The sequence below is a fragment of the Miniopterus schreibersii genome, assembly GCF_964146895.1.
Source record: "Miniopterus schreibersii genome assembly, chromosome: 4".
NCBI lineage: Eukaryota > Metazoa > Chordata > Mammalia > Chiroptera > Miniopteridae > Miniopterus > Miniopterus schreibersii.
In genome coordinates, this window is record NC_138105.1 from 11,124,413 (window position 1) to 11,150,585 (window position 26,173).

Here is a 26,173-nt window from a genome sequence, read left to right on the forward strand (position 1 = left end):
ATGGCCACATGTATGATTCCATTTATATGAACTGCCCGGGACAGGCAAATCCAAGGGCTGGGGAGGGCGGCGGGGGGGGGGGGGGGGGGATAAGTGACCGAGTGACAGTGTCTCCTTTCAGGGTGATGAAATGTTTTGAAATTAGAAAGAAGCGATGTTTGTACCACGCATGAATGTACTAAATGCCCCTGAATTGTACATTTTAAAATAAGAGTCTTTTATCACAATTAAAACAAAAAAGTAAACAGGTCATGTTAATTTTTTGAAAAAAACTTATTTGCCTTGTTGACGAGACAACACCCGCATATTGCACAAACTCGAAAGCTACTAAGCGGTGCCAAAGCGAAAACTTCGTCTGTCCCAGCCGCCAGTCGCCCCTCCGGAGGGGCTCGCGCTCCCGAGTCGTGTCTGCTCCTCCAGAACGAGGCTGCGCGCTTCCCCAACGTCCTGAAAATGCCTCGTCTGTTACAGCAGCCGCGCGCGCTCGCTGGACACTCGCGGGAAGTGCAGAAAGGGCGACAAAAAATAACAGAGAAACCTCTCTCCTTGAACCCGAGCTCCCGGGTTGGTTGGTGATTCTGCTCGGGTAACTTTTTCGTGTGAGCTGGGGGCGGGCTGCATTTGAGGGTCGGTTCACTGAGAAGCGAAGCCGCCGTGGGGCCGTCAGGTGCGGGCAGAGGCGGGCGGCGGCGGGCGCTTGGGCCGGCCCCCCCCCCCAGTCCCGCGCCCGGCCCGGGAGCGCGCGCGGGACGCCCCCCGGCACGCTCGGCGCGGGGCTGCAGGAGGCGAAGGCGCCGTCCAGCGCCCTGGCCGGTGTGGGTCAGTGGTGCCGGCGTGGGCTGGGGCTCCGAAGGGTCGCGGATTTGATCTGGTCAAGGGCATGTACCTGGGGTGCAGGTTCATCCCCGCCCCTCGGCGGGCCCGGGAGGCAGCCAATCAATGTCCCTCCCTCCCCCTCCCTCTCCCCCTCCCCCTCCCTCCCTCTCCCTCCCTTCCACTCTCTCTAAAAAGCAATGAGGGGAAAAAAAAATCTCGGGTGAGGATTAAAAAACATAAATAAAAAAGAAAGAATAATAACAAAGGGCCTTTTCTGGGACAAAGGACCCTTGCCGCGCCTGCGCCGCGCGTCCCCGCGAGGCCCCGCCCCGCGGCCGGCGCGGTGACGTCAGGGCGAGGTTGCCATGGCGGCGCTGGAGGGCCTGGCGAAGGCGCTCGAGTCCTACCGAGGCCGCGACCGCCTGGTGAGGCTGGGCCGGGCGCGGCCGGAGTGCCCGGGAGGTCCCGGAATTGAGCCAGACTCAGAGACGGGGAAACTGAGGCGGAGAGGGGCGGGGTCGCCTAGGTCCTCCCATCGCGCGGCCCCGTCCGCGCCGGGCTCCAGGCGCCGAGGCGGCCGCGGCCTGCCCGGCGCGGCCGGGCGTTTACCGGGGCACCAGCCAACCCCTAATGTTTGGGCTTCTGGGATCCGACCGGACCACAGAAGCAGGTAACGGGGTCGTCCCAGTCAGTCTCACATGAGGACTTGGGACGTTGCGGGCCACCCCTGTGGCTGGACCAGAGCCCCCGCAGCTGGACATTTAGGTTCCCGCCGGCGCAACCTGGCTGGACGTGTACATGCCAACCAGATCCCCGGGTTTGGAGATTCAGGATGTGAGAAGGCCACTGCAGGTGGTCCCGGGGTCGTCCTGGAAAGTCTCGCAGGGATTCAGGGTTTGGCAGGGCTTCCCCTCTGGCTGGCTGTTTACCTCCCGACCGATCCCCTCTGGTTAGGCACTTCGGTTATTCCAGCCAAGGCCCTGAAGGGAGACTCGGCCTGTCCTAACCAGCCTCTGACACTGGCATTGAGGCTGTATGCTCTGGTGCCTGGGCAGTTAGGTTCCAATCTAGGTATTCAGGTTTTACCCCCCCCCCCCAGTTGAATGTTTAAATAGCCGTGTTTTGCTGTTTCAATGGGGCTGAACAGGAATTATAAATAAAAATAGTATGTAAAACAATAGGATAGAAGGGTGGTGAAGCTGACCCAGTTCACGATGCCCTAAATCACCCACTGAGGGGGTTCTTTCTCGCTAAAATAATTTAAGCAAATTATCCTTTGTCCACTGTGCTGAGGCTGGATCATGTCCCCGCTTCCCAGCCCAGCCATGGGTGTCGGTCCAGCCCGGTAGATGCAAATACACATTTCTGCCTAGTCCTTTTGCCACCTGGGAAAAGGAGGACCCAGGAGGTGGGAAATGGGGTTTCCTTTTCTTGTCCCCATCACATCGGTCTCCAGGGGCTGTGCCCCTCGGTGACATGAGCCAGCACTTTGTTAGAGTCCCCACAGTGCCTTCTGGACAATGATGTCATGTTTTTACATTTGTCCTACACTTTTCTTTTTAAACTTTCAGCTTTTATTAAAATCTTGTTGATTTAAACTCTTCCGCCTGCTCATCCCATGGGGCCCACAGCCAAGTGATCCAGCTCAGTCCAGGAGCGGGGCCCGCTGACAGTTTCTGCTTTCCCACAGATCCGTACCCTTGGGTACTGCTGCCAACTGGTTGGCGGGGTCCTGGTGGAACAACGTCCCGCCAGGTCAGAAGTGGGGACACGCCTGCTGGCACTGTCCTCCCAACTCAGCCACTGTAGGACCATCCTTCGACTCTTCGATGACTTGGCCATGTTTATGTACACTAAGCAGTATGGCCTGGGGACAGAGGTAATGGGGTACAGGGCTGTAGTTTATTTTTTTCAAGTAGGTAACAAGGTCATTAAACTACAGCCCTGTACCTGTACTTTCTTTTTTGAGATAAAATGTTCTCATTTTAACATAAATTTAAAAAATAGCTAATACGTTCACACATTCCCAAAGACTATATAATTTAAGTGTGTCTTTTTCTTGATCACCCCAGCCCCCGTTTTCTTCCTCAGAGGCAGCCACTGTTGTCAGCTTCTTGTTTCCTTCCTGAGATCTCCTGTATTCTCACAGGCAAATGCACATGTTTTATGTAAACAGTTGTGTGCCACTGACACTCTTTGGCCATTTGCTTTTTTCACTTAGCAGTACGACTTGGAGGATATTCCATATCAGTCCAAAGAGTTCCTCCCTTTTGTATGGCCATGCATGTAGTACTCTGTTATTTAGCTTGGCAGTGATTTATTTAACCAATCCCCTGGTGATGGACATGTAGATTATTTATCATATTTAGCTGGTTTAGTAGTACTACATTATTCCACATAAGTGCCAGTAGATCTGTGCTCCTTACCAGGGATATTTCCTCAGGGAATGGGCTGAGAAGTTGCCTTGTCTATTCCCTCTGCCCTCCCAGGGGTCCCCTCTCTGAGCCACTGGATGCCCAGATGCTCCCATTTCACCCCAGCGCCCATGCCCTGATCATCCCAAATATCAAATATTTCCCTGGACCTTCCTCCAGTTTTGACACCCATCTCCTATCCTCTTATTTGGTTAGGACATACTTCTTGTGCATCCCTGGAGCACCCCCTCTCCCAAACATCTCTGTGAAGACTCCCCTCAGTCCCATGCCAGGGGTGGGGGCCTCTGCGCCTCCTATATCCCTTGACCAGAACAAAAGCCCCTTTTGTTGGTCCTGTGTATATGTGTGTTGGTCTCCCCTGCCCCTTGAGTATCTCCTCCCCACACAGGTCTGGGGCCTTGCCTGATTGAAGGCCTTGAAGGGCATGGCCTCGAGGGGGTGGGGCCCAGGAATGCAGCCCTAGGGACCAGGTTCCTGCAATCTCAGCTGGCCCTTCCTGGGTGGGTGCAGGTGGTGTGGTTCAGAACTCAGGGTTGGAGGGCAGGGGCACAGTGTGGGACAGAGTTCTGCAGTTCCTTGGCCTGAGGCCTGTCCCTATATGAGATGGGGCAGGTGACAGCTTACCCTAAGCACCTTAGTTTGCCTGTTTGCCAGGATGGTGACTACCCCTCTCTGGTTTGGGAGAGGTGACCCAATTAATGCAGCCTGGTGTTACCACCCCACCCAGCTCTGCCTCATCAGGCTTCTCTGCAGGGCTGCCTGCCCTGCTTCCCTCTCAGGGTCCTGCACCAGAGAGCCTGGCCTAGAGACTCCTGGGCAGGACAGGAAGGCTCTGAGGCAGGGCATCCCAAGTCGTGGTACATATGAGTCATCTGGGAACTTACCAAAATTTAAGTTTTGTTTTGTTTTGTTTTTGGCATGGCCTGGGCTCCTAAGATGGGCAGTGGGTAAGTCCAACCCCAAACCCATCTCCCTCTCTCCTGGTCCTGCAGGAGGAGGACATCGTGGTCCGCTGTGTGTCTGTCCTGGGCAACCTGGCCGACCAGCTATACTACCCCTGCGAGCACATTGCCTGGGCTGCTGATACCAAGATCCTCCATGTGGACTCTGCCCGGTGGTGGACGCTGAGCACGGCCTTCTGGGGCCTCTCCCTGCTCCTGGGGATTGCCAAGTAAGCATTGTCGCTGCTCCCAGCTGGCTGGAGGGCAGCAGTGAGATATCTGGTCTGGTCGGCAGACAGGCCAGAGCTGTGCGGGTCTTTGTCGTTTCTGCTTTTCCTCTTGTTGCCACCTCACTGTGTGCATCCCGTCACATCGCCGCAGACTTGGTGTTAAACAACACAAATTGATTACCTTACAGTTCTGGAGGTCAGAAGTCCAAAATGGGTGTCACTGGGCTGGAATCAAGGTGTTGGCAGGGCTGAGGTCCTGGAGGCTCAGGGGAAAATGTGTCCCCTGCCTTTTCCAGCTTCTAGAATTCCTTCCTGCATTCCTTAGCTCGGGGCCCCTTCCTCTCTACCTTTGAAGCACATTACTTTACTCCAGCCTCTGCTTCTGTTGTTGAGTCTCCTCTGACTCTGACCCTCTTGCCTCTCTCTTATGAGGTCCCTTGTGATGACATTGGGTCCACACGGATAATCTCCCATCTCAAGACTCTTACCTCAGTCCCCTCTGCAAAGTCCTTTTTGTCACATAAGGGAACACACTCATGGATCCTGGGGATTAGGTCATGGGCATCCTTGGGGGCTGTGATTGTGCCCACAGGGTTCAGGAAGAAGAAATAACTTTGTGGCCTGGACAAAAGTGGCCAGTGTGGCTGCCTTAATCTGGGTCCCTGAGTCCTGCTTGCATTGTCATCAGCAAGCATCCTCAGATAAAACAGCCAGGAATTTCCTGGCTGGCTCTGTGCTTCCAAAAATCGTAAGGTTTCTAGAACTTTAAAATAATGGTTTCTTCCCAAACATTTTCTTTTCTGCAAATTTGTTGAGTGGGTTTTTTCAGAGTCTCTTGCCCCAGAAAGCACAGGGTTCGGGTGAAGGGCCTCCCATGGCAGAATTTCATGCAGCAAAGGTCTCTTGGATCCCTGAAGGGGAGGCAGGTTGGGAGGAGGTAGGCAGTGTCCACTTCTGCTGTCACTTGTCCCTGGGCTAGCCACTGACATTCAATAGCTCTTGTTTTCCCCATTATAGATGCCCTAATTACACGCTCATCATAGACAGTCTGGAAAATGAACAAACCCAAAGTGGAAGATTCAAATCACCCACAGTCCAGAGATCCCCACTGTTTATACTCTGATGACTCTCCTACCCTTTGACCTTACACTCTGCAGACACATTTTTACTTGCTTTGATCTCCTTGTTTCAGGACAGGCCTTTTTCTTGATGTGCGCTCTCCTCATGTTCATGGTCACCATGTCTGTTGACCTTCCCGTGTGGCTAGGGACTCTGACAGGAGTCTGGGCCAGGCTCTGGATACTCCTGAGGCTGCAGTTCCCAGGGGGCCATGTGACCTCTAGTGCCAAGAGATCTACCATTCCTGTTTTAGGGGCAGCCTTGATTCCATTTATTTTTAAAAACAGACTTTACATTTTAAAGCAGTTTTAGGTTCACAGCAAAATTGAGCTGAAAGTAGAGAGTTCTCATTTCCCCTGGCCCCACACACGCACGGCATCTTCCCACGGTCAACATGGCATGAGAGTGGGACACTGGTTACAATCGATGAACCTACAGTGACCTGTCATTATCATCCCAAGTCCATGGTCTACATTAGAGGTCACTCTGCTGCACATTCCATGAGTTTGGTCAAATATATAACATGACTTATATCCAGCATTACAGTGTCACACAGAGTAGTTTCACAGCCCTGAAAACCCCCTGTGCTCTGCCTGGTTCCATTCATTTTTAGAGCATGTTGTTTTTCCACATTTTTTCTGTATTTGGTGTTAGCAAGAGTATGGGGTTGGGGAATGTGTGCACTTGTCATCACCAGGTATCATTAAGACCCTCAGGATGCCGGAGAGTCACCCAGAAGGTTGTTGGAATGCAGATGCTGGGGCGAGGTGCCTGGAGGTTCTGATTCCACTGGTCTGGGGACCTAGGACCCAGGACTTGGTGTTTTGCTTTAGTCCCCCAGGTGGCTGTGATGCAGGCCCACTTACCTCACTGAAGATGCTGCCCTGTGTCTCTGGGGACATGTCACTTGGGCAGGCACACAGTGGCTGGGGGAGATGTAACAGGACCTGGACCTCCCAGTCATGAAGTCTGGCTAGGGTCAGCCCTCCAACAGCAGGACTCAGCATACTCACCCTCCCACCCCCCAGTCCAGGGTGCAGGGTACAGGGGCCAGGGGGCCAGTTTGCATGGGTACCCTTAGGGCCCGAGAGTCCTGAGGGAGCACTAGAGGCTGCCAACCTGCTGGCTGCTTCCTCAGCCTGCAGATGCCAGCCCTCGGAGCCCAGGAAGTTGTCAGACTCACCTCACACAGGATGGTTGGAGCCACTTACTGCAGAGCTCGGCAGCCATTATGGTTAATCTGTGGCCGAAGTGGCAGGAGGCAGGTGGCAGAGCCTCCCCTAGGGCCAGCATTGGGGATCGAACCCCTACACCCCTACCCTGTTTCTCTTGCCCCTCAGGTGGTGGCCTCCCATTCTCTCTGGTGTTGCAGGTCCCTATGGATGGTCCTGAAGCTGAGACAGCGGCTCAGGAGCCCTGCAGCAGCCTTCACCAGGTATTTTGTCCAGGAGAGTCTGATTTTCCCTCCCACAGGCCCTGGGGGGGGGTTCCCCAGCCCCCTGGGGGTGCTCTGAGTTGCCAGCAGTTATTAGCCCTGTCCCTGCACAAGGCCCGTGTTGGGGTGTGGTGGCTGGGTCACTGAGCCTCACAACCGCCTCCAGGTGGATGGCAGGACTCCCACACACAGAAAATGAGTCTTGCCTGAGGCCCATAGGCAGGGAGCAGAGCGCTAGGACTCCAGGGCTAAGCCTTCACAGCCCTGCCCCCAGTGAGGGCTTGATAGGAGATGGGGTCAGTTTCCTGAGGACCATGGTCAGTGTCACTGTTTTATCCTGGGAAAGTACTGTGCCTGGCACAGGCCTAGAACCTACCCAATGGCTAGTCCCCACTCCACCCCCCTGACTGATTCCAGGGGATCAGAAGGACTGAGATGTGGATTTGAGACTTTTCACAGGTCTGTGCTCTGTTTAAGTTGTGGGCTCCCTCTGGGGGGTGACAGGGACTCCTCCTTGCTCACAAATGGGGTCTGTGATCACTCCTTTCCCTTCCCTCGGGTGAGCGTGGGCACACCTGTGCCTCCCCTGAACGACTCCTCTTTGGTCCCACAGCCAGCTGTCTCGGAGCAAGTGGAGGGCCATGGAGACCCAGATCCAGTCAGAACTCCTGACTCTCCTGAGCAACCTGGCTGACCTGGCCAACGCTGTACACTGGCTGCCCCCCGGTTTCCTGTGGGCAGGCCGCTTCCCGCCGTGGCTGGTGGGTCTCCTGGGCACCATCTCCTCCCTCCTCAGTGTGTACCAGGCAGCCCGGGCCAGTAGCCGGGCTGACACGGCCACCTCCTGACGTGGCCCCAGGGTGCGTGGACACAGCCGGAACCCTGCTGAAGAGCCCCTTCCCACAGAGCAGAAATCACCCAGGCAGGGGTCTCTGGCCGAGCAAATCAAAGCCAGGTGTGGGGAACTGCAACCCAGAGAACACAAGCAGTGACCTGAGGCACAAGACCGAAGTGGATGTGGGGCAGGAATGAGGTCCCCCAGGTGCTGGGGGTCTGGGCCTTTCCACCCAGGCCCCACCTCTTGGAGGAGGTGACTCTCAGGGCCAAAGCAGAGGACTCAGGGACTCCCATGCAGAGGAAAAGGCCTCAGAGCCTCATTTCTGGCATTCTATATTCAGATAAAGACAAGCAGGCGGCCAGGCTGGTAAGCACCAAATGGGCCTTAGGAAAGCTGAAGTGAGAATCTGCGGTGCTGGTGCCCCGGCGAGTCCTTTCGCCTAAATTCATCAGCTCCTTGCCCCTCCCATCTGCAGGTCCACTCACTTCCACGCCCTCTCCCCCTGGTGGGGGCGCCCCTGTGCCTTACTTTAGGGAGGGCATGAGGTGCTGCCTCTGGATGTGGCAGCCCGTGCCTGGTGGTTTCTTATGGAACCGAGCTGCAGCGGGAAACCACACCTCCCAAGTCGCCTTCTGGAACATCTTTGGCCTGTGGTCCTCGGGGGCAGCAGGCTATGCTGGCTGCCAAGGAGGGCAGTTCCCTCTCCCAGTCCTGGCACCTGCCACCCAACCTGCCTCCTGCCAAGCCACACCCACACTGCATCCTGTTCTTCTGGTCACTGCAAGGTGCTTGTCGTAGCCAAAGTAGCTGACACTCAGCTATAGCTTGGACCGGGGCCGCTATCCATTCAGGGCAAGTCTGAGCATTTTGTAGGTTCCCGGCTGGGGCTGAGCACTGCAGGCTGGAGTCTGAAGATGTCATGGCTGTCTCCCCTCATGGAGATGGTGGCAGGATGGGTGTTTGTTTTCAGAGGCCGTGTGTGTGGCATTGGTAGATGCTGGCCAGCCTGTCGATCTTGATGTGTCTGAACTTGGACCCTCCACCCTAGTCCCAGTGGGAAAGGGAATCAGGTGCTACCTATGTCCCCCAAGTGCCTGGAAGATTCAACAAGACCTGTATTTACAGTCCCCGAAGCCTCAAGTGATTTCAACCAGATTCTCCTCTTACAGGGAAGATAAGTGGCTGGGAATAGCTGGGATGGAGGGCTGCTCGGGGTAACGGATGCAGAAGAAACCCCACCCTGCCCCTGGCTCAGTCTCCCCTTCCCTATTGCAAAGGGGGGGCATGCTGGCAGGGAACCAGTGAGACTAGGGTGGGGTCAAAGCAGCCCTTGAGTGTATACCTGTAAGTGCAGCATGTCCATGGGGAAGCCATGTGAACACCTGGATGTGACACATCAGGTCACACATACCCCACGAGGCTAGCATCCCCGTGGACCCGCGCAGAGCCAGGTCCCAGGGCTCTCTGGCTGCACCTCCCAAGCAGTCAGGGCTAGCCAGGTGTCAGTGTTGGAGCCCCAGCTGTCCAGGCTCAGGCACACTGCTGGGCAGTTGAGATGACCCTGCCTGCAGTGTGACCACACTGCCTGCCCACTGTCCTTCTTGGGCCAGCAGCTTAGCCTCTTCGGGTTGGGGCAAAGCAAAGCAGTTCCTTGCTGTGTGTGTGGGGAGTACGAGGGGGGGGGGCATGGCTGGTCCTAGGAGCATGTCTATAGCAAACTTGGCTTAGGGAGCAGGGGCCTGACATCCCAGGGCAACAGGGACAGGCCTAGACAGGAGGGGACTCAGCCAGGATGGGAGGGCTTGGTGGCATTCCCCCAGAGCTGACCTTGATTGAGGGGCTCATTCTTCTGGGGCATCTGCCTCTAGCTTTGAATGTCCAACATGATCCATCACCTGGGGATTCCTCAGAGGGAACCAGAGCAGGCTCAAGCGCCCAGGCTCCTCGATGTGGTCTGACAGATCCTTTCACGCACCACAGGTGTGGGGTACAGGCAGCTGGTCACAGCTCGCTCTGAGGCCACGTCACTTGCCCAGGTGTCCCTGCCTCCCTGCATTCCCCACCCCAGCTGCAGGGCAGGAATGGTGACAGTAGCCAAGGGAGCTCCTATGGTGTCCTGGGCCCACTGGGAGGGGTGGGACATCACACTCTGGTTCTCAGACTCCTGCAGGGCCCTGGAACTGGTGTCCAGGCCTCCCTACAGTCCTATTGCAACAGGTGGTCTGAGGGGCCCTGCCTGCTGAGGTGAGCCTTGGGGAGCCCCCAACCAATACAGCATGATCCAAAACACAGCCTGAAGAACAGCCACTTCTGTCAGCTCATCTTAAGACACTTTTATTGCTAGAATCAGGTCTTAAGTTCTAAGGTAGTTCTGGAACATCCCGTAGGAGGGAAAGCTGAAATCATAGTAATCACTGGGTGACTAAGGTCATGTCAGAATCACTGAAGATGTGCACAGATCCCACAGGAATAATGTGCTTGGCCGCCAACTTTACAAACAAAATCGGGCCCCACCCAGGAGGGACCACAGAGTACTGGCCAGAGGGGATGTGCCCAAGACCTGTCTCACTGCAGTGACTAGAGGCCACTCAGCCAAGAGGCAGGAAGTGTCCATTCACATCACATGGCCAAGGGGAATCCTCTGGACTTACTGTCTGAGGACCTGGTGTCTGAGGCCCAGGAATGTTCTCTTCACAAAAGGACAGGAAGTAAAGTAGAATTTCCTAAAGTGCTCTGATTCGTCTCAGTACAAAAACACAAACACTGATTACAGATACAGCACAGATGAGCTCTGACGTGTGTTGCGGACAGAGGAGGACACTTTCTCTTTGGTCCTTGCTGATGCTGCCGGTCCCGTAGGCAAAGCTGAGGGTAGGCGCCGGGGGGCTGTGCTCAGGAGTGGCTCTGAACTGCTGCTTTCAGTTCCTGGTCACTGACTGGCTGTGTCACCTTGACCCTGGGTGCCCCAACTCCTGGGCAACCCAGGACCCAGTCCTCCTGCCACCGCTTTGGGAGGTGCTGGGCCCCAGGCCCAGTGGAGGGAGCCTGGGATGCAGAAAAAGTGTGTAGTGTCCCCTTTCCTACACCAGCACCCAAGTTGTGTTTGGCCACAGGTGGAATGTGGATCTGACCCAATCACAATCCCTGGACATGTGACACCATCCCCAACCTCTACAGCCATGCAGGTGTACTGGTGGCCCTTGGGGTAAGCTGACAATCAGCTACAGCAGCTCACTGGATGTGAGGAGCCTATGAGGTGGCCACCTATCCAATGGAGGTTTCCAGGTCATGTGTGATCCTTCCAGCATTTCACCCCCACGGCAGCCCCACTGCTCTGCTCCGTGTTATACCAGCACCAGCCCATCAGCACCAGATACCGGCCCAGGGGGTTTCTTCCTGGAGGCCCTGGGAAAACGAGCCCATCTCATGGGGACTGAGAACTCTCCGCCTGGGGCTGGGACTTTGGGGTGTGCTGTCCCTGGCCGAACTTCTTCATTTGGCTTCCTCACAGGCTGAGCCCCTGGAGAACCAAGCTGACTTGGTGAGGTGCCTTGGGAAAGCACCGAGTTTAACTAAAGCAGGTTTTAAAAAAACCCACCAAATTACATGAGTTACAGTCAGATCCTTTCAAGATGAGCTTCTGACTCTAAAGAACTTGCCTTGAGTGCCACTGGCCATCCTTTCCAGCCACTCTGCCCTGTGGGCCCTGCCCTGGGTGGGCTGTACCGCCCTTGTCTTGCCCATGCCCTTGCCTTGAGGTTCACCAGGAACCCATGTAGACTGCTTTGATTCTGCCAAGACACAGCCGACACTCCCTGTCCCTCCTGGTGCCCTAAAGATACAGTCCAGCTCCAGCGTTGTCCTAATGGCTGTGGCGCCGGCACCTCCTCCTCACACTGAGGTCTGGTCTGTCATCAGATTCCATGTAGAACCAGCAGTTTGTCACTACCTTGGACAAATTGCTTGGAATCGATCTCTCCCTACCAAAATGGGGTGCTACGATTTAAAACAGCTCCTTGGGTTAGCTCTGGTTCAACCAATTAAAAATGTTCCTTTTTGTAGAAAAAAAGGCACCACTGTTAATCCTACAAGAAAAACCCTGGAGACGACAGGTGGGCCCCAACTCTGACCCTGACCCCGGCCAGGTAGTCATCCATGGTGGTGTGCTGGGCAAGGAAGAGGGGCAGCTGGCGATTTCCCAGAGAGCACAGCAGGCAGGCAGGACAGGGAGGGCTCTGCAACTCAAGCCGTGCTCCCCTAGAAGAAGATGACGTCTTCCTTGCTGACTTCCTCCTTGCTGAGTGGCGTGAGGGGCTGTGGCGTGGGCAGGGAGGGGAAGTACTCGGGGGACGTGTCAGCCGGGCCTGGGCTTGGAGCCTGGCAGGAGAGATCTGGAAGACAGATGGGTGGTGGAGTGAGCAGCCACCAGGCACTGGGGGGGCCCTGCTGCCTGGGTGCTGAACTCACCTGGGGGTGGTGTGGAGCCGTGGCTGCTGAGCCGGACAGGACTCAGTGAGCGGTGGCCCCGAGAGGCACACTCGTCCTTGCCCGTGAGTTTGCTGAAAAAGAGCTGCTGCTTCAGGTCGAAGGAGGCTGACAGAGGGAAGAGGGCACAGCCTGAAGTGCTCAGCCTCGCTTCAGGCACACAGCAGCCCCCCACCTCTGCCAGGGCCTCCCCGACTCACCTCCCACAGCACCTGTTCCAGGGGACGGACCCCACTCAGTGAGCCCCAAATGTAGTGATACAAAAGCAGGGAGAACAGTCCCCAACTGACCCCTGAAAGCCTCTGGAATAAGCCAATCTCTGGACCCAGTTGTCCTGGGACACAGGTCCTGCTCCTTAGGAGGGCCCCAGGAAGGGCTTCTCTGACCAACATCTGTATACTCACAGCACCCAAGGGAGCCCCAGAGCTTTATCAGAGAAACACCCACTGTGGGGTGCTCTGAGGCAAGGGCCTAGTGTCCCCTCTGTGGAAGGAGGACACTGGGTAGAGCCCGGCACCTAGATCAGCACCCAGTGTGGGCTTGGTGGGGAGCATTAGCATCAGTCCCCAATGTCCCCAAGTGATTAGGGCGCTCTGACTTCTTGCCTCTGGTGACCACTTCCCAGTCCAGGTTGAGCGGCTGGGTAGGCACTGGAGGTCACCTACCTCCCAGATCACCCATTCCAGAAGACTGAGCTTGGCCCCACCCTGCCCCCAAGCACAGAACTCACCCGAACTCTCACTGCGCTGGGAGCCCCTGTTCTTGCTGCCCTTGTCCTTGCCGCCCTTGGTGAAGGCAGCCAGCTTGGTGGGGATCTGCTGCTGCACGGCCGCCTGCCTCTGGATCTGGTTGGTGGTGCTGAGCAGCTGGATAGGCACATCGCTCTTGGCCGGCCGGCTCTCAGGCGGGGCGCTGTCCCGGCGAGCTACCTCAGGGCGCTCAGGCCCTTCCAGGCCTTCGCCGTTGAAGCTGAGGGGGTGGCTTGGGGGCTGGACCTGAAGGAGGGACAGAAGGCACATCCCAATGACTGCTCCTCCTGGAAGCCCTTCCTGGCACGGACAGCGAGGTGCTCTCAGCAACACCCACTCCACAGGGCTTTGACTAGGGCAGGGCCTTGCCCACCCACCCTGATCCTGGGCCAGAGCCTTGCAGATCTTAGTTGGGAGGGTCTGATCTGGGAGTAGAGCCCTACGCTGGACCCAGTGGAGCTGCCATGCACTGCCTGTCCCCCAAAAACATACACACTGTGCCTGCAGCCCCAACACGTGCACTTGCCTGATTACACTCACACATTCCCTCTTCTACCAGCACATTTGTGCACACACACTTTCACCCACACCTGCAGGCTGCACTCTCCCTTGCTCATCTCTGTGGGCAGCTCGGGTGGCAGTGCCCCAGGCGCCGTGTTCTGCTTCTTGAGCCTCCGCAGCTGCTCCAGCCGCTCGTGCTCGCGCTGCACAGTGCGCTGGGCCTCGCGAAGCCGTTCCAGGTCGTGCTGGTAGGCCTGGCGCTGCTGCTCCAGCTCGGCGCGCTCCTGGGTCAGCTGCTCCTGCAGCCGCGCTGCCTCGCTCTCGCGCTGCTGCAGGCGGGCCCAGGCCAGGTCCAACTCCTGCAACTGGTGCTCCCGCTGGCGCTCCCAGTGCTGCTGCTCTAGCCGCAGCTGACTCTGCAGCTTCTGCAAACCCGCCAGCTCCTCTCGCTGCTTCTCGGCGTTGCGCTGCCGCTCCTGCTGCAGCAGCAGGTTCCCGCGTGAGGACTGCAGCTGGAACTGCTGCTCGCGCTCCTGGATGGAGGCCCTCTGCATCTCCACATAGCTGTCCTGCTGGGCAATGACCACCTGGGGCAAGTGGACCCATGAGGGGCTGCGTCCTCTCCTGGATCCCAACCTCAAACAGGAAAAGGGCAGTGCAGCCTGCCATTGCCCACCCAGCCCTGTACCTGGAGGCTGAAGAGCAGCTGGGACAGTGTCTGGATTCGCTGGACAAGCTGTGGAGAGAAGGGGTGCTGGCTCTCTGCCTGAAGCCCTACTGGTGTGTATGCCAGTCCCCGGGGAGATGGACAAGCCCTGAGCCTACCTCCAATGCTGGGATAGTGGGCAGACGGGGGCCAGACTCAGTGGCCGGTGCCTCCACCTGTGGAAACACAATGTCAGAGCACTGAGCTGCTAGGGAATCGAGCCAGACTCACTACCGATGAGATACTGCCTTAGACGGGGCAGGCGCTGCCTAGTTGTCTGGAAAATGAGGGTGCAGGGTGGCTTCAGGAGGTGGGAGGGCAGCTGCCATGGGCCCACCATGCGAAAGGCTTGGAGGGAAGTGGGCCTGGCCACTGCACTGACCAATGGCAGCTGGCCTCGGACTCTGAGCACACCGACCGGCCCTGCTCTCGCCCCGATGCCTGGCAAGGGTGGGCCTTCTGAGTTGAAGCGGAGGGAGCAGCCAGCACGACTTTGGCATCCGTGGTTGTGAGGACACTAAAAGCTCATGGTCCCCACATGGTTTCTCACCTGGGGGAGAGGCCATGGTACTGCCCTGAGCTTGCCCCCTCCCCAGCCTCCCACTGCTGTGGGGCCTGCCGGAAGAAACATGGAGGTGCACTCCCTGCACGTGAGCCTGAGCTGAGACATCACTATTCACCATGAAGAGAATGGCATACGTCACTGTCCACTGTAAGGCGGAAAGACTTACATAGTCTGTTTACACCTGCCAACAATTCAAAGAACCTGGGCCAACTCTGTACTGGCTCAGGACTGTCCCAAGAAAGCAACATACCGCCCACGGTTCTTCCTTGGAGGCCCCTGGGGTGTCACCGAGTTGCACGTCCGGACTGCTCACGGGGTCTTGCCAGTCTCGGGGGCTTAGGTCATCGCTACACACCTTCTTCCTAAAACTGTCATCTAAAAACCCCAAGCCAGGCATGTGAGGATGCTTGGGGTTCCGCAGGGGTCTAGAAACCCACCCCAGCCCAGGTAGGAAATTGTGGCTGGGTGGCTGCCTCAGGCCGGAGCTGAGATCAGCAGGAACAGGTTTGGGTGCTGTCAAAACATGCCCAACAACACTCAGAAGGTCCCCGAATCCTGGCCAGAGAGTTTACAGACGTGGACAGGCAGCAGCAGCACGGACGCCAAACAGCAAACGCCTGGCTTTGCCAAGGATGTGTGCAAAGCGGACATCTGAAGAAACCAAACCTCCTGCTGCTGTTGACCTTCCCGAGGCCCCAGAAGCCCAGCCCCGGGGAGGAAGCACCACTCACTCTTGCCGGGGTCGCTGGCACTGTCGTAGTCTCCAAAAGCCTCTGCCCTCGGGTGCAGGCCCACAGCCGCATCCTCATCGGCTCCCCGGCCGCCAGTGCTGCCCAGCCCCCTGCAGATCAGGCTCTGGATGTCCTCAACTGTGGGAGGAGGCAGGAGGGACCCGGTCACTCTGTGGAGTCACACTGTGAGCGTCAGGGTGTGGTGGAGGACCAGGGCAGGGGACTGTGAGGGACTTCGGCCCCACTGGTTCTGCCACCCCCTGCACAGGTACTCCAACCAGGACAGGCCAATCCGTGTCTAACGGAGACCAGCCTGTGGGGCAGCACTGGATGGGGCATCTTGGACCCTGGGCCTGAGGGTGTGCTGGGTCCAGTCAGGAACTCAGTGTGGCCACCTCCTGTGTGATGACAGTCATTCAGAATTGGGGGCCACGGGAGGGCAGACTTGAGGACAGGGCTGGTCACACAAGGTGCTCTAGGGCAAACAGGCTTTGGCCAGGTGAGGAGGTTGGGAGAATATTCCAGGCCGAGGCACAGGACATGAGGGGCCTCAGGGGGCCAAGAACAATGGCCATTGGAGAAATGGGAGTAAGAACATTGCTACAGCTGGGGAAGCAAGAGTCCATGTGGGACCCTCTCTGCTGTTATCTTCACAGTGAAGGTGGGGGGCTGTGTCTATCTTGTTTGTTGTTGAAAGAGATGTGCAGGCTGTCCTTCCGGAGTCAATGAGCACTGGCCACCTGGCCTGACATGTCCTGGTCAGCAGGGGGCTCAGTAGCTGCATGGAAGCTGCCAGGGGCTCTGGTATACCCTGACTGCTCCGTGAAGCAGGGTGCACAGAGGGGCAGGCCACCTACCAGCCAGCGCCCTTCCATGGCTGCTGGTGCATTTTCCCACTAGACCCTAGGCCAGCTCCTAGGAGGGAGCCCTTGGAAATGACCCACCCAATGTGGACGTGTACATTTTTCTGGATAAATCATCAGTGACCCACCACTCAGAAAGAGTAACCTCTTAAATGTTGGGAACTCGTCTCAGTTGACTTTAGATCCCTGGGGCCCAGGACAGTGCCTTGCATGTGGCAGGCACTGAGGAGCTTGTCAAATGTGTGAGAAGGTGGTCCAAGTCTGCAACCAGGGGCGTGCACTGGGTCGTATCTAACGACCCTCTGGCTCTGATAGGCGCTGGTGGAGGTTAACGCTCCTCTGGGAGCACAGCTGCCCAGTCAGATAGAAGTGTGCCCCAGAGAGGGTGGCAAGTCAGCCACACTAGGCCATGTGCCCAGCCTGGGGTCCCCCAAGGAGGCTACCAGGGCAGAATGGTGCTCAAGAGAGAGGCGCTGCCCCGTGAGGACCCTGGGGTAAGACTACTTACTCTCAGTCATGGCTGACTTGAGGATCCACTCTCCCTGCAGGTTCTCTGAGAGGTCCCCTCCGCGGAAGAGGAGGGGGGAAGGAGGCAGGTCTTCCAGCCCGGTCATTTTGGCCATCTCCTGGTAGATCAGCTGCTTCTCCCTGAGGCTCTGTGCAATCTGCTGGTCTTTCATACTCAGTCGCTCTGCAAAGCCAGACAGAGGTGGCACTCAGGCTCTCTGGGACTTTCCCCCACGAGTTGGCACTGGGGGGACCTCACAGAGTGGGGCTGGCCTCTGGGGACCCCTGCTGGCCCCGAGGTAAACTGCTCCCTCCATCCAACCTTTGTGAGGCAGTGAGGGCCGGGCCCTGTCTCTGATCACTTCCCTCAGTTACAAATATCAAACACAGCGGGATGTGGCGAGACCATTAGCAGGTGCAATCCACCAGTCTGGGACAAACAGAGAGCCTGGTCGGATTGAGTTTTCTAATCTTGAAAGTCCTCCTCCAGGCATTTAGGACAAACTCCTTCTTACAAGTCTTCCTGTTTTATACTTTTACGGCTGCCATGACTGAGGCTTATTTTATTAAGACTTCCTCACTGGTGACTGTTAGTACATCTGTATCAGTATATTCAGACAAAAGACTATCGGCTCCAATCATTTTCCAGTTGATCCTATTCTATTTTGTAGGCAAATACTCATGTTACATGCAAAAACAGAATGCTGTTGCCTCCCTCCCAATCACATCTTCCTTCCATCTCCCCCCAGGACCCTGGCTGGGCCTTCGAAGGTGAAGGTGGTAATGCAGAGCTAACGGAAACTGGATGGCCCTGCCTGGCTCCTTTTTTTGTTTGGTTTTTAAATCTTCGCCAGAGGATATGTTTTTATTGATTTGAGAGAGAGAGAGAGACATCGATGTGACAGAGAAACATCGACTGGCTGCCTTCCATACGCGCCCTGACCGGGGATCAAACCCGCAGCCTAGGTATGTGCCCTGACTGGGACTCAAACCCACGACCTTCTGGTGCACAGAAAATTGCTCCAACCATCCGAGCCACCCGGCCAGGGCTGGCTCCTGGTTTTGATGGGAATGTACCTGATGTTTCAAAGTTAAGGGTGAGTTCAGCTTTTGACCCAAGATGGGAAAGAATACCTTCATTTAAAAAATCTTTGTATTCCTGATTCACTAAGAATCTTGGGAATGAGTGACGACGAGCCATTATTGTGTGACTCTACGGTGCCCATGCAGGACACAGACTTCATTTCCGTCCGAGGAAATGATGCGTTAGAATGAGATGACATGAATACTATGTTAGGATTATACTTGCAGGGTCCAATGGGATTTCCTCCCTTTTCTTTTGGACATTTTAATTAATATCTTTCAATGTGCACCTCCCCATAAAGAAAAATAAAAGATATATTACCCAGTTTTATGTACTTATTGCTTAAATGTTACCTAATTTAAAATAATGAACTTAGTGAGAGGGAGACCAGAGTACTAGGAACTGTTGTTCTTGGCAATCACCTGGCTGAAATCTCACAGGAATCTACTGAAACTGGGAAGAGAATAAATAAGCACAATGCGCCGCAATCACACAATGGACTATTACTCAGTTGTAAAAAGGAAGGAAATTCTGACACCTGCTGCAATGTAATGGACCCTGAAAATACACTAAGTGAAATAAGCAAGATGCAAAAGGACAAATGTTTTATAACCCCATTTATACAAGGTCCCTAGAATAGTCAAATTCATAGACAAATGAGGAAGGAACAGGGAGTGACTGCTACCAGGGAAAGGCTTTCTTTTGAGGTGACAAACATGGTCTAAAATTAATTGTGGTGATGGCTGTGATATCGTGATAAAAGCCATTGCATGGGATACTTCAAATGGGTGAATTACATGGTGTGAGAATTGTATCTCAATAAAGTAGTTAGAAAATTAAAACAGAGAGAAAGCCAAGGGCCTGGCCCAGGGCTGGGCTGGGTCTGCCTGGCTGTGGAGGAGGCTGTGGGGTCCTGTTCTATCATCACGGGGCCCCTGTGTGGTTCTTCTGTATGTGACCCGGGACACTCACAGTGAGCTCTTCCCTGAATGAGGGCTTTGGGAGAAGGTGCTGTGTGTGGCAAAGCAGTTGTGTTTGGAAGGGGCCCAGGGACCCTGCGTGCCACTGTCTCCCTTTCCCACCCCCTGGAAGACCACGGCCGCACCTCAGGACAAAGAGTGGCTACAATGCCCTGCGGAGCTGGAGGCCACAGGGCAGCCCACAGCGACTCCCGGGCACCTGCGCAGTGGCTCGCTCCGCGGCCAATCCCAACGGGACAGAACAGAAATGCCACTGGTGGGCCTGGGCCTGCCTAAGGAGTGCTCCACAGGGCTATGTCACCATCATTTAGGGGGCACATCTATGGGCATGGGGGTCGAGACTCCCCCCCCTTACCTTGGAAGTCCCTCAGCCTCAAGGCGCGGGCCTCCACCACCTTCCGCTCCTCCTCGGGCTCGATGAGGGGCCCTTCCTCCTCATCTGGGCAGCTGCAGGGAGAGGAGCTGGGGGTGAGCCTCGCAAGCCGCCTGCCTTGGACATGGCGCCAGAGCTTTATCCGCAGCACCGGCTGCTAAAGGGTCTCATTTGGTGATAGATTTAGCTTGTTAATGGTGCAGGGGGAAAGGGCAGGGAAGAGAAAGACAGCCAGTAGCATTTACCTAGTTCAGTGTTGGGAGGTATCAGTCACAGGTTTTATTCATTCATTCATTTAAAATACCTTGAAAGCCATGAGACAGCTTTTAAAATTTTATGTATTGATTTACAGAGAAAGGAAGGGAGGAGGGAGAGAGGAGGAGAGAGGCGGGGGAGGGAAACATTGATTTGTTGCTTCACTAATTTATATATTCATTGGTTGATTCTTGTATGTGCCCTGATTGGAGTTCAAACCCACAACCTTGGCTTATTGGGATGATGCTCTAACCAACTGAGCTACTGGGCCAGGGCTAGCCATACGTTTTAAACGCCTGCCACCATTGGGAGGAAGAGACTGGGGACAACTTGTTTCCTAGGGACCTGTTCAGTACGGGAGTCTGCAAACCTAGTAGAGTTGAGGTTGAAGATGAAGGGAGCTCTAAGCAGGCTAAGGCTCTGGGAAGTTTCCAGGCACAAAGAGGGAGCGCGCCAGGCTGTGTAGGTATGGGGCTGGGCCACCTTTTCCTGTCTGTTGGGTGAACCAGGAGCCAGGCATGACACAGAGCTACAGGCCTGGGGTCCTGAGGGGTGCCCAGGCCTAGGAGGAAGGACAGAATGCCATGACCTGCTCCAACAGGTCTGGCCCCAGATGGGAGTGGTGCGTGGGGAGGAGGGTGCTGGCAGCGGCGACAGGGTGGGGACACCCTGCATGTCAGGTGGAGTGTCCTACCAATACAGAAGTTAGAGCTGCTTGGCCCCATGTCCCCTGGTCAGAGACATCGGGGCCTTTTTAGCCTGACAGGTTGAGGCATTGTTGTAAGGGGTCGGAATGGTCCCAACTGTCCCCTTTAAATAAAGGGATGAAAGAAGCACCAAGGTAGAACATGGGAGAGGAGAAGCAAAGGAATCTCCTGTCTGCCTGTGATTTCTGGTGCTCTCTTGGGCAGTTCAAGGTCACAGCCATTCACAGACTATCTAAGCCAGGGGTGGGGAAAATCTGGCTGGAAATCACTTGGTCTGGCCCTGCCAAGGCAACAGCAGGCAGGACCTCAATAAATCTAGGAGGTTTTTTCATAGCTAATTTTTAAGTTGATAATTTTGTATGGCCGGGAATGATGTTATAAATATCCAAAGGGCCCTTGGCAGAAAAAAGGTTCCCCAGCCCTGATCTAAGCCAAGAGCAAAATAGCCAGCAGAAGGAACACAGGCCCACTCACCTCTCAACGGCCATTCGGATATGGGCCATCCAGGTGTTTCTCTCGTCTTTGGAACTGGTGTGAATCTGGTACATCTCAGGCCCTTGTAGGGAGGCGCTGATCAGAAACATGGCCTTTTCCTCGTTGGCTACTTCCCTCACAATGAGCTTTTGTAGTGAGATGACGGGGCGCTTTGAGTCCTAGATGGGTGGGACATGGTGGGGATGGTCACCCTTTACCCTACTGCAGGGCGCCCACTTATTTTCAAACAATTCAAAACAGAAATATTTTACCATCTGGGGAAAAGGACACTATTGCAATGACACCCTCGTATCCTTTAATGTGTCTGTTTAATGTGTTTTATAATCAGTAACACATGTACACAGTACAAAACTCAAAAGAAACAAGAGTAGATAGGATATACTGTAATAATAAATAAACTTTCCCCCTGACCGTGTGTCCAAACACCCAGAGCCAACCAGCATTCCCAGCCTGTGTCCCACAAGACATAATGCTCCAATGGACCAGTTAAATATACATTTTTAACTGGTTGCTATGGGCTGAATGGTGTCCCCTCAAATCTCTGTGTTGAAGCCACCCCCCCCAGCACTCAGAAAGTGACTGTATTTGGAGATAGGGGCCTTACATGGGTGATTAAGTTAAAATGAGGTCATCAGCTGGGCCCTAATCCAATCTGACTGGTGTCCCTATAAGAACAGGCAGACACGCAAGGGATGACCATGGGGGGACACAGGGAGCAGACGCCAAGCAGATGGCGGCATCGCATCCCGCTCAAGTGCGGGCGCAGGCAGCACACACAGGTGTGCTGAGTTAAGGCGGATCACGGTTTGACAAAGCAGCCTGACCCCACTTGTGGTGACGGGAAACCTCTTGAGAGGCTCTTTAAAAATCTCTGGGAAAGGTACATGATTTCACAGTTCAGTCTTAGAGGCTGTCTTCCTCGCCAGGTGAACCTGGAGGCAAACCAGTTCTTTGAGCTCCTGTCATGGGGGAAAGACTGACACCTTCCCCCTGCAGTGAGGTCTGTGCGGTTAAACATGGAAGGACCTGGGCGTCACCTAGGCGAGCAGGGGAGGAAGCCAAGTCCTGGTAGACATGGGCCGGGAAGGATGGCTGGCATCCCAGCCTCACTCCAAGTCCACTGGCTACACAGAGCTTACCACAGGGTGATCCCACAGGTCTTCCAGGGCCAGAGTGCTGTGGGATCAACATGGTCATAACACAAGGGGTGGTGGCTGCCTGAGCCCATTCTCAGTGACGAGCCAGTAAGTCCCTGCAAGAACAGAGGGGCCTTCCTGGCAAGGATGCTGGGGCCTGTGAGAGTCTGAGTGCTTGTGACAGAAAGAACCACAGAAATGCAGAGAGGTGGAACTATAGAGATGTCAGCATGAGCCCTTGAAGCCTAGTCAGACCAACTAGACAGGACCTCTGTTCTTGGAAAATTCTACTCCTGCCTTGCTGGAACCTTCTGGCCCTGGGGAGGACCCAGGACGACGGGTGACTTACGGATGGGCTTTGCTAGTCACTTGCTCTGTGCTGTTCCCGTCTGCCCCTCCGCCCAGCGCCTTCTGCAGTCAGCTTTAAAGCAGCTCTCTGTGTGAAGAGAGGGACACATACCACAGAGGCAAAGACGTACTTCTGATCCTTTTCTTGCAGCAGCAATAGCACATCGGTCAACAAGACGGCAAGGACATCTAAGGAGAGAGGACAGGAAAAAATGTTTGGGGTGACATGGCCACGTGGATCCTGCTGGGCAGCCAGGGAGACACAGAACTTCAGGAGGCCTTCAGTACCATGGGAAGGAGCCCAGGTCTCTCTCAGCCCAGAGCCATGATTCTTCTGCAGGAGCCTGAGGGCTTCCTTTCTACCTCTTGCCTTCCCACCACCTCTCTGGGTTTCAGTACTTCTCTTGTGGCACTGCAGGCCCTGTGTCCTGATGTCCCCTGTTGTCATGGGGCCTGCTGGGTCTGGTCTTTGAGGTTCTCTCACCATGATTTCTCAAATTCGAACTCACCTCCCCACCCTGTTCTACCTGCCTCAGGCTGCCTGGGACCTGAGCTGCGGGATGCTCACAACGTGCCTCCTACCATCGCACTCTTCTCCCTTCGTGCTCCTGAGCTTCCTTCCAGGTGGTAGCAGAATAGGCGTCTTGCCCCTGTACATACATCTCACAGCCACCCGCACAGCAGAGCTTTTGCACTTGGTGCAAATCCTGAGCATACTTCCGACATGAGCACTCACGTCATGGTAAATACGGCCTTCTTTGGCAGAACCAGACCCCGTCGCAATCCACCCTCTCCTGGGGTAATTCTCTTCACTGCAACCTCCTGGCTTCCTCGAAAGCATTTATTGCACTTTTCACTAGTTTTCTGTTTACTGGTCTCTCTCTCTCTCTCTCTGCCCACTGACTGGAGCTGCATGAGGGCAGGGGGCCTTCTACCACCCACCTCGGGGCCTGGCACACAGGAGGCACTAAACTGTACCTATTGGACAAACTAGGAACAAACACATTCTGTCGTCTGACCACCTGAAGATTTTGCCACTCCCTTTAGGACCTTTATAGATGCTGATGCCAGTGGACAGGTCAGGATGCTTCCAGAGGCTCATGAAATGGACAGGAAACTCGAGCAGGAGTCCTGAGTGCTCTCTGGTCTCGAACTGTACCACAGATTTTCAAAGCTAGGCACAGAGCACACCCTGAGCAGTGACTGGGATGTTTGGGAACACTGAGATCAGCAGTCTGGATGGTGATTCCTACCCATACCGGGCTCTTTGGTGGTTGGGCCCACTGCAGGTGCACCCAGTACGGCTCATTTGGAAGGAACCCTGGGGCCTCACAAAGCTCTGGGTTTCTATTCAGAAGTCAGTGAGTCCCATGCCTCTGTGTGCATCACACCATCTCAAACATTGGAGGAAGGGGGCGCTGGTGTGACCATCTCATTCTCACTACACTCCTGGCTGCCTGTGCTCATCCTGACTCTACATGCAACCTCCCTTCGGCCACGAAGCAGCCAGGCTGCAGTGGTTCTGCGCCGGCTGGCACCCACCAACCCAAAATGGTGCTCACTGATCCAGAGGGCACCCCCACTCCAAGGTGGCAGCACCAATTCAAGAAGGTGGTGCCAAACCAAGAAGGTGCCGCTGATCTAAGACGGGAGCCACTACTCCTAGATGGTACCCCAGATCCCAGACAGCGCCACCCTCCAAAGTGGCGCTGCCCCTCCGACCAGCGGCTGGGGGGGCTTTACCTTTCAGGCGCCCCGACGTGCTCCTCCAGCACACCGGGCCCGCCAGGTGCAGCTGCCGCTGCAGCATGTCCTCCTTGCGGAAGGTCAGCCCGTTCTTGAGCTTGCTGGAGGACTTCAGGTCCATCTTGCCCGCGATCTCTCTGAGGCGCTGCCCTTTCTCGCACTCACTGACCTTGGTGTCCACTTGTGAGATAATGTCTTTGATGAAGTTCAGGGCCTGGGTCAGGTCCTCGTAGTCCTTGGAGCCAGCTGCCACACACAGAGTTAGTGCCTTCCTTTCTCTGCGTTCATGGACATGACAGGTGGACACGCTACGGGGTCTATGAGGTGCACTCCCTGCGACCACTACTCGGAGGGCCCTCAAGAATCACCCCCCACCTTGAATTTCCCAAGACATAAACGTTTCTTCAAAATAAATGCAATAGCCCAGCGTTTGGTTTTTACTAAGACAGAGTTTCTGTTGAATGCAGAAGCTGAGGTGCCAGTCAGGTGATAAAGACAGCCCTGCACACCTCCGTCAGCCACTCCTTGGTAAACAGATTCCCCTGTGCCCTCCAACTCTCCGTAAGACTCCTCCCACCTCCTGCTGTGACAAAGAGCTAGGGACATGGCTTTCATGGCAGGGAAACCTCATTCTCCTGTGGCTCAAATCCCCTGGAGATGAGGGAGGTGTGGTCAGCGCTGCCCTGGTGTCTGATAATTCCCAGCTGGGCTGTGTGACCTTTCTCCTCTGCCCTCCATGTTATAGGCATGTCCCTCTTCTGGTCCTGGTCATGGACTCTGTGCCTGTCTGGGCCACTCAGGAGTGACCTTAACAAGGGCACTCTCTACATCATTCATCTACTCTCCAGGTGCCTGTGCCAGGGCCGGAGGAAACGGTAGGCAAATGAGACTCAGTATCCATCTTTCTTTGTTGGAAACCCCAGCACCCAACACAGTGGATTCGCATGGTGGCAGCTCAGCTCATGATTGCGAAGCTCAGCTGAATCCAGAGAACCAGGGACAAATCAGAGAGGGGTACTTATCCAGTCCACTGCCAAAAGGGGGCAGGGAGACAGAGACCACCCCCAAACACAAAGGGGCAAGGCAGTGAGGCGGAGACTATACCTTCTGTGTTCTGAATGATGCGTTCCACCAGCACAGGGTACTTGGTTATGCGCTGGGTGACCAGAAGGATGCACTCCTGCACGCCAAGGCGTCTCACGATGGAAAAGTTGCTGATTTTCTATGAAATGGAAAACAAAACCATGACATACTGACATTTTATCTCCTGCCAAATCAGTACATTAAAAAAAAAAAAATTAAAAGACATGTTTTTACTGATTTTAGAGAGAAGAAGGGAGAGGGAGAGAAATATTGATGGGTTGCCTCCTGCACGCCCCCTAGTGGGGATAGAGCCAGCAGCCTGGGCATGTGCTCTGACCGGGAACTGAACTGGCAACCTCTCAGTGCATGGGACGATGCTCGACCACCTGAGCCACACCAGCCAGGGCCCAAATCAGTGGATTTAACATGGTCAGATACGGAGGCTGGGGGCACCTTTCCCTTTTGGCTGATGGGGACCTTTTCTTTGCCATTTCACAGATATTTAAAAGCAGGGATCCCCTGCAATATACATAAAGGCAACAAAGGCAAAGACAGCCTTACTTGTTGTAAAGAGGGCCCTGAGAGCAGCTAAGAAGAAACCAGAACCAGCCAGGGGGCAGTCATGGGAACCACCTGAAGAGCTGTATCAGACACCCATGTGTGTGAAGATCCCAACGCTGACTGACGGCTGTTAGAACCTTCTAGAACTAGGCTGGGCCTGTGTCTTCTAAACCCGCTCCCTGCTGGCGTCTGATGCACACCTCTGGCTAAGCACTCAAGAAGTGGTCTTCTGAAGCTGTTTCCTGGTGGGGCCGAGAGCAGCTCTCCAGGAGCGTTCCATGCACTCTGCCTTTCTGCTCTCACGGCTCTCGTCTGCATCTTGCTCTGCTCTGTTTCCTTTTCTCTCATCAGAACCCTCCCACTTCCCACGTGTTTCTCACTCATGATGTCGGGTGGCCTGTCCCACTGCTCATCACGATGAATTCAGGCCCTGAAGTGCCCCGCTCCCTCTCACGTCTATCCTCTACGATGATGACAGAAATGA

At 55.2% G+C, this 26,173-nt stretch overlaps 2 protein-coding genes across 5 annotated transcripts in view; one reads left to right on the forward strand and one right to left on the reverse strand.

Annotated features, from left to right (window-relative positions):
- The first annotated feature begins 478 nt into the window (after positions 1-478).
- Positions 479-8,941, forward strand: PEX11G (peroxisomal biogenesis factor 11 gamma). 3 transcript variants are annotated; one of them, XM_081135921.1, is made up of 5 exons: positions 479-586; positions 2,507-2,695; positions 4,244-4,422; positions 6,914-6,976; positions 7,590-8,941. In XM_081135921.1, the coding sequence occupies exons 2-5, from the start codon at positions 2,657-2,659 to the stop codon at positions 7,822-7,824; spliced, it is 516 nt and encodes a 171-aa protein (XP_080992047.1). In that variant the 5' UTR covers positions 479-586; positions 2,507-2,656; the 3' UTR covers positions 7,825-8,941. The 3 variants fall into 3 exon arrangements, with proteins under 3 accessions (XP_080992047.1, XP_080992046.1, XP_080992048.1); XM_081135920.1 differs by lacking the exon at positions 479-586 and adding an exon at positions 1,149-1,241; XM_081135922.1 differs by lacking the exon at positions 479-586 and adding an exon at positions 1,168-1,486.
- A 1,191-nt stretch (positions 8,942-10,132) lies between these two features.
- The window catches only part of ARHGEF18 (Rho/Rac guanine nucleotide exchange factor 18), a 68,107-nt gene continuing 52,066 nt past the window's right edge, over positions 10,133-26,173 (reverse strand). For both annotated transcript variants that reach the window (XM_081135918.1, XM_081135919.1), the window contains 14 exons: positions 25,150-25,267; positions 24,043-24,291; positions 22,412-22,488; positions 20,795-20,973; positions 19,341-19,432; positions 16,923-17,105; positions 15,552-15,689; positions 15,071-15,195; positions 14,375-14,431; positions 14,238-14,285; positions 13,639-14,136; positions 13,030-13,294; positions 12,282-12,407; positions 10,133-12,205 (listed from right to left, as the gene is read on the reverse strand). In XM_081135918.1, coding sequence (XP_080992044.1) covers positions 12,072-12,205; positions 12,282-12,407; positions 13,030-13,294; positions 13,639-14,136; positions 14,238-14,285; positions 14,375-14,431; positions 15,071-15,195; positions 15,552-15,689; positions 16,923-17,105; positions 19,341-19,432; positions 20,795-20,973; positions 22,412-22,488; positions 24,043-24,291; positions 25,150-25,267 — 2,289 coding nt within the window. In that variant the 3' untranslated portion in view covers positions 10,133-12,071. The remainder of the gene's footprint in view (positions 12,206-12,281; positions 12,408-13,029; positions 13,295-13,638; positions 14,137-14,237; positions 14,286-14,374; positions 14,432-15,070; positions 15,196-15,551; positions 15,690-16,922; positions 17,106-19,340; positions 19,433-20,794; positions 20,974-22,411; positions 22,489-24,042; positions 24,292-25,149; positions 25,268-26,173) is intronic.

Bases quoted from the DNA above. Each gene is read 5' to 3' on its own strand.
- PEX11G (XM_081135920.1), top strand. From the start codon at position 1,182: ATGGCGGCGCTGGAGGGCCTGGCGAAGGCGCTCGAGTCCTACCGAGGC. The intron at 2,696-4,243 runs GTAATGGGGTAC...CTGGTCCTGCAG, and splicing joins AGTATGGCCTGGGGACAGAG to GAGGAGGACATCGTGGTCCG. The intron at 6,977-7,589 runs GTATTTTGTCCA...TTGGTCCCACAG, and splicing joins CCTGCAGCAGCCTTCACCAG to CCAGCTGTCTCGGAGCAAGT.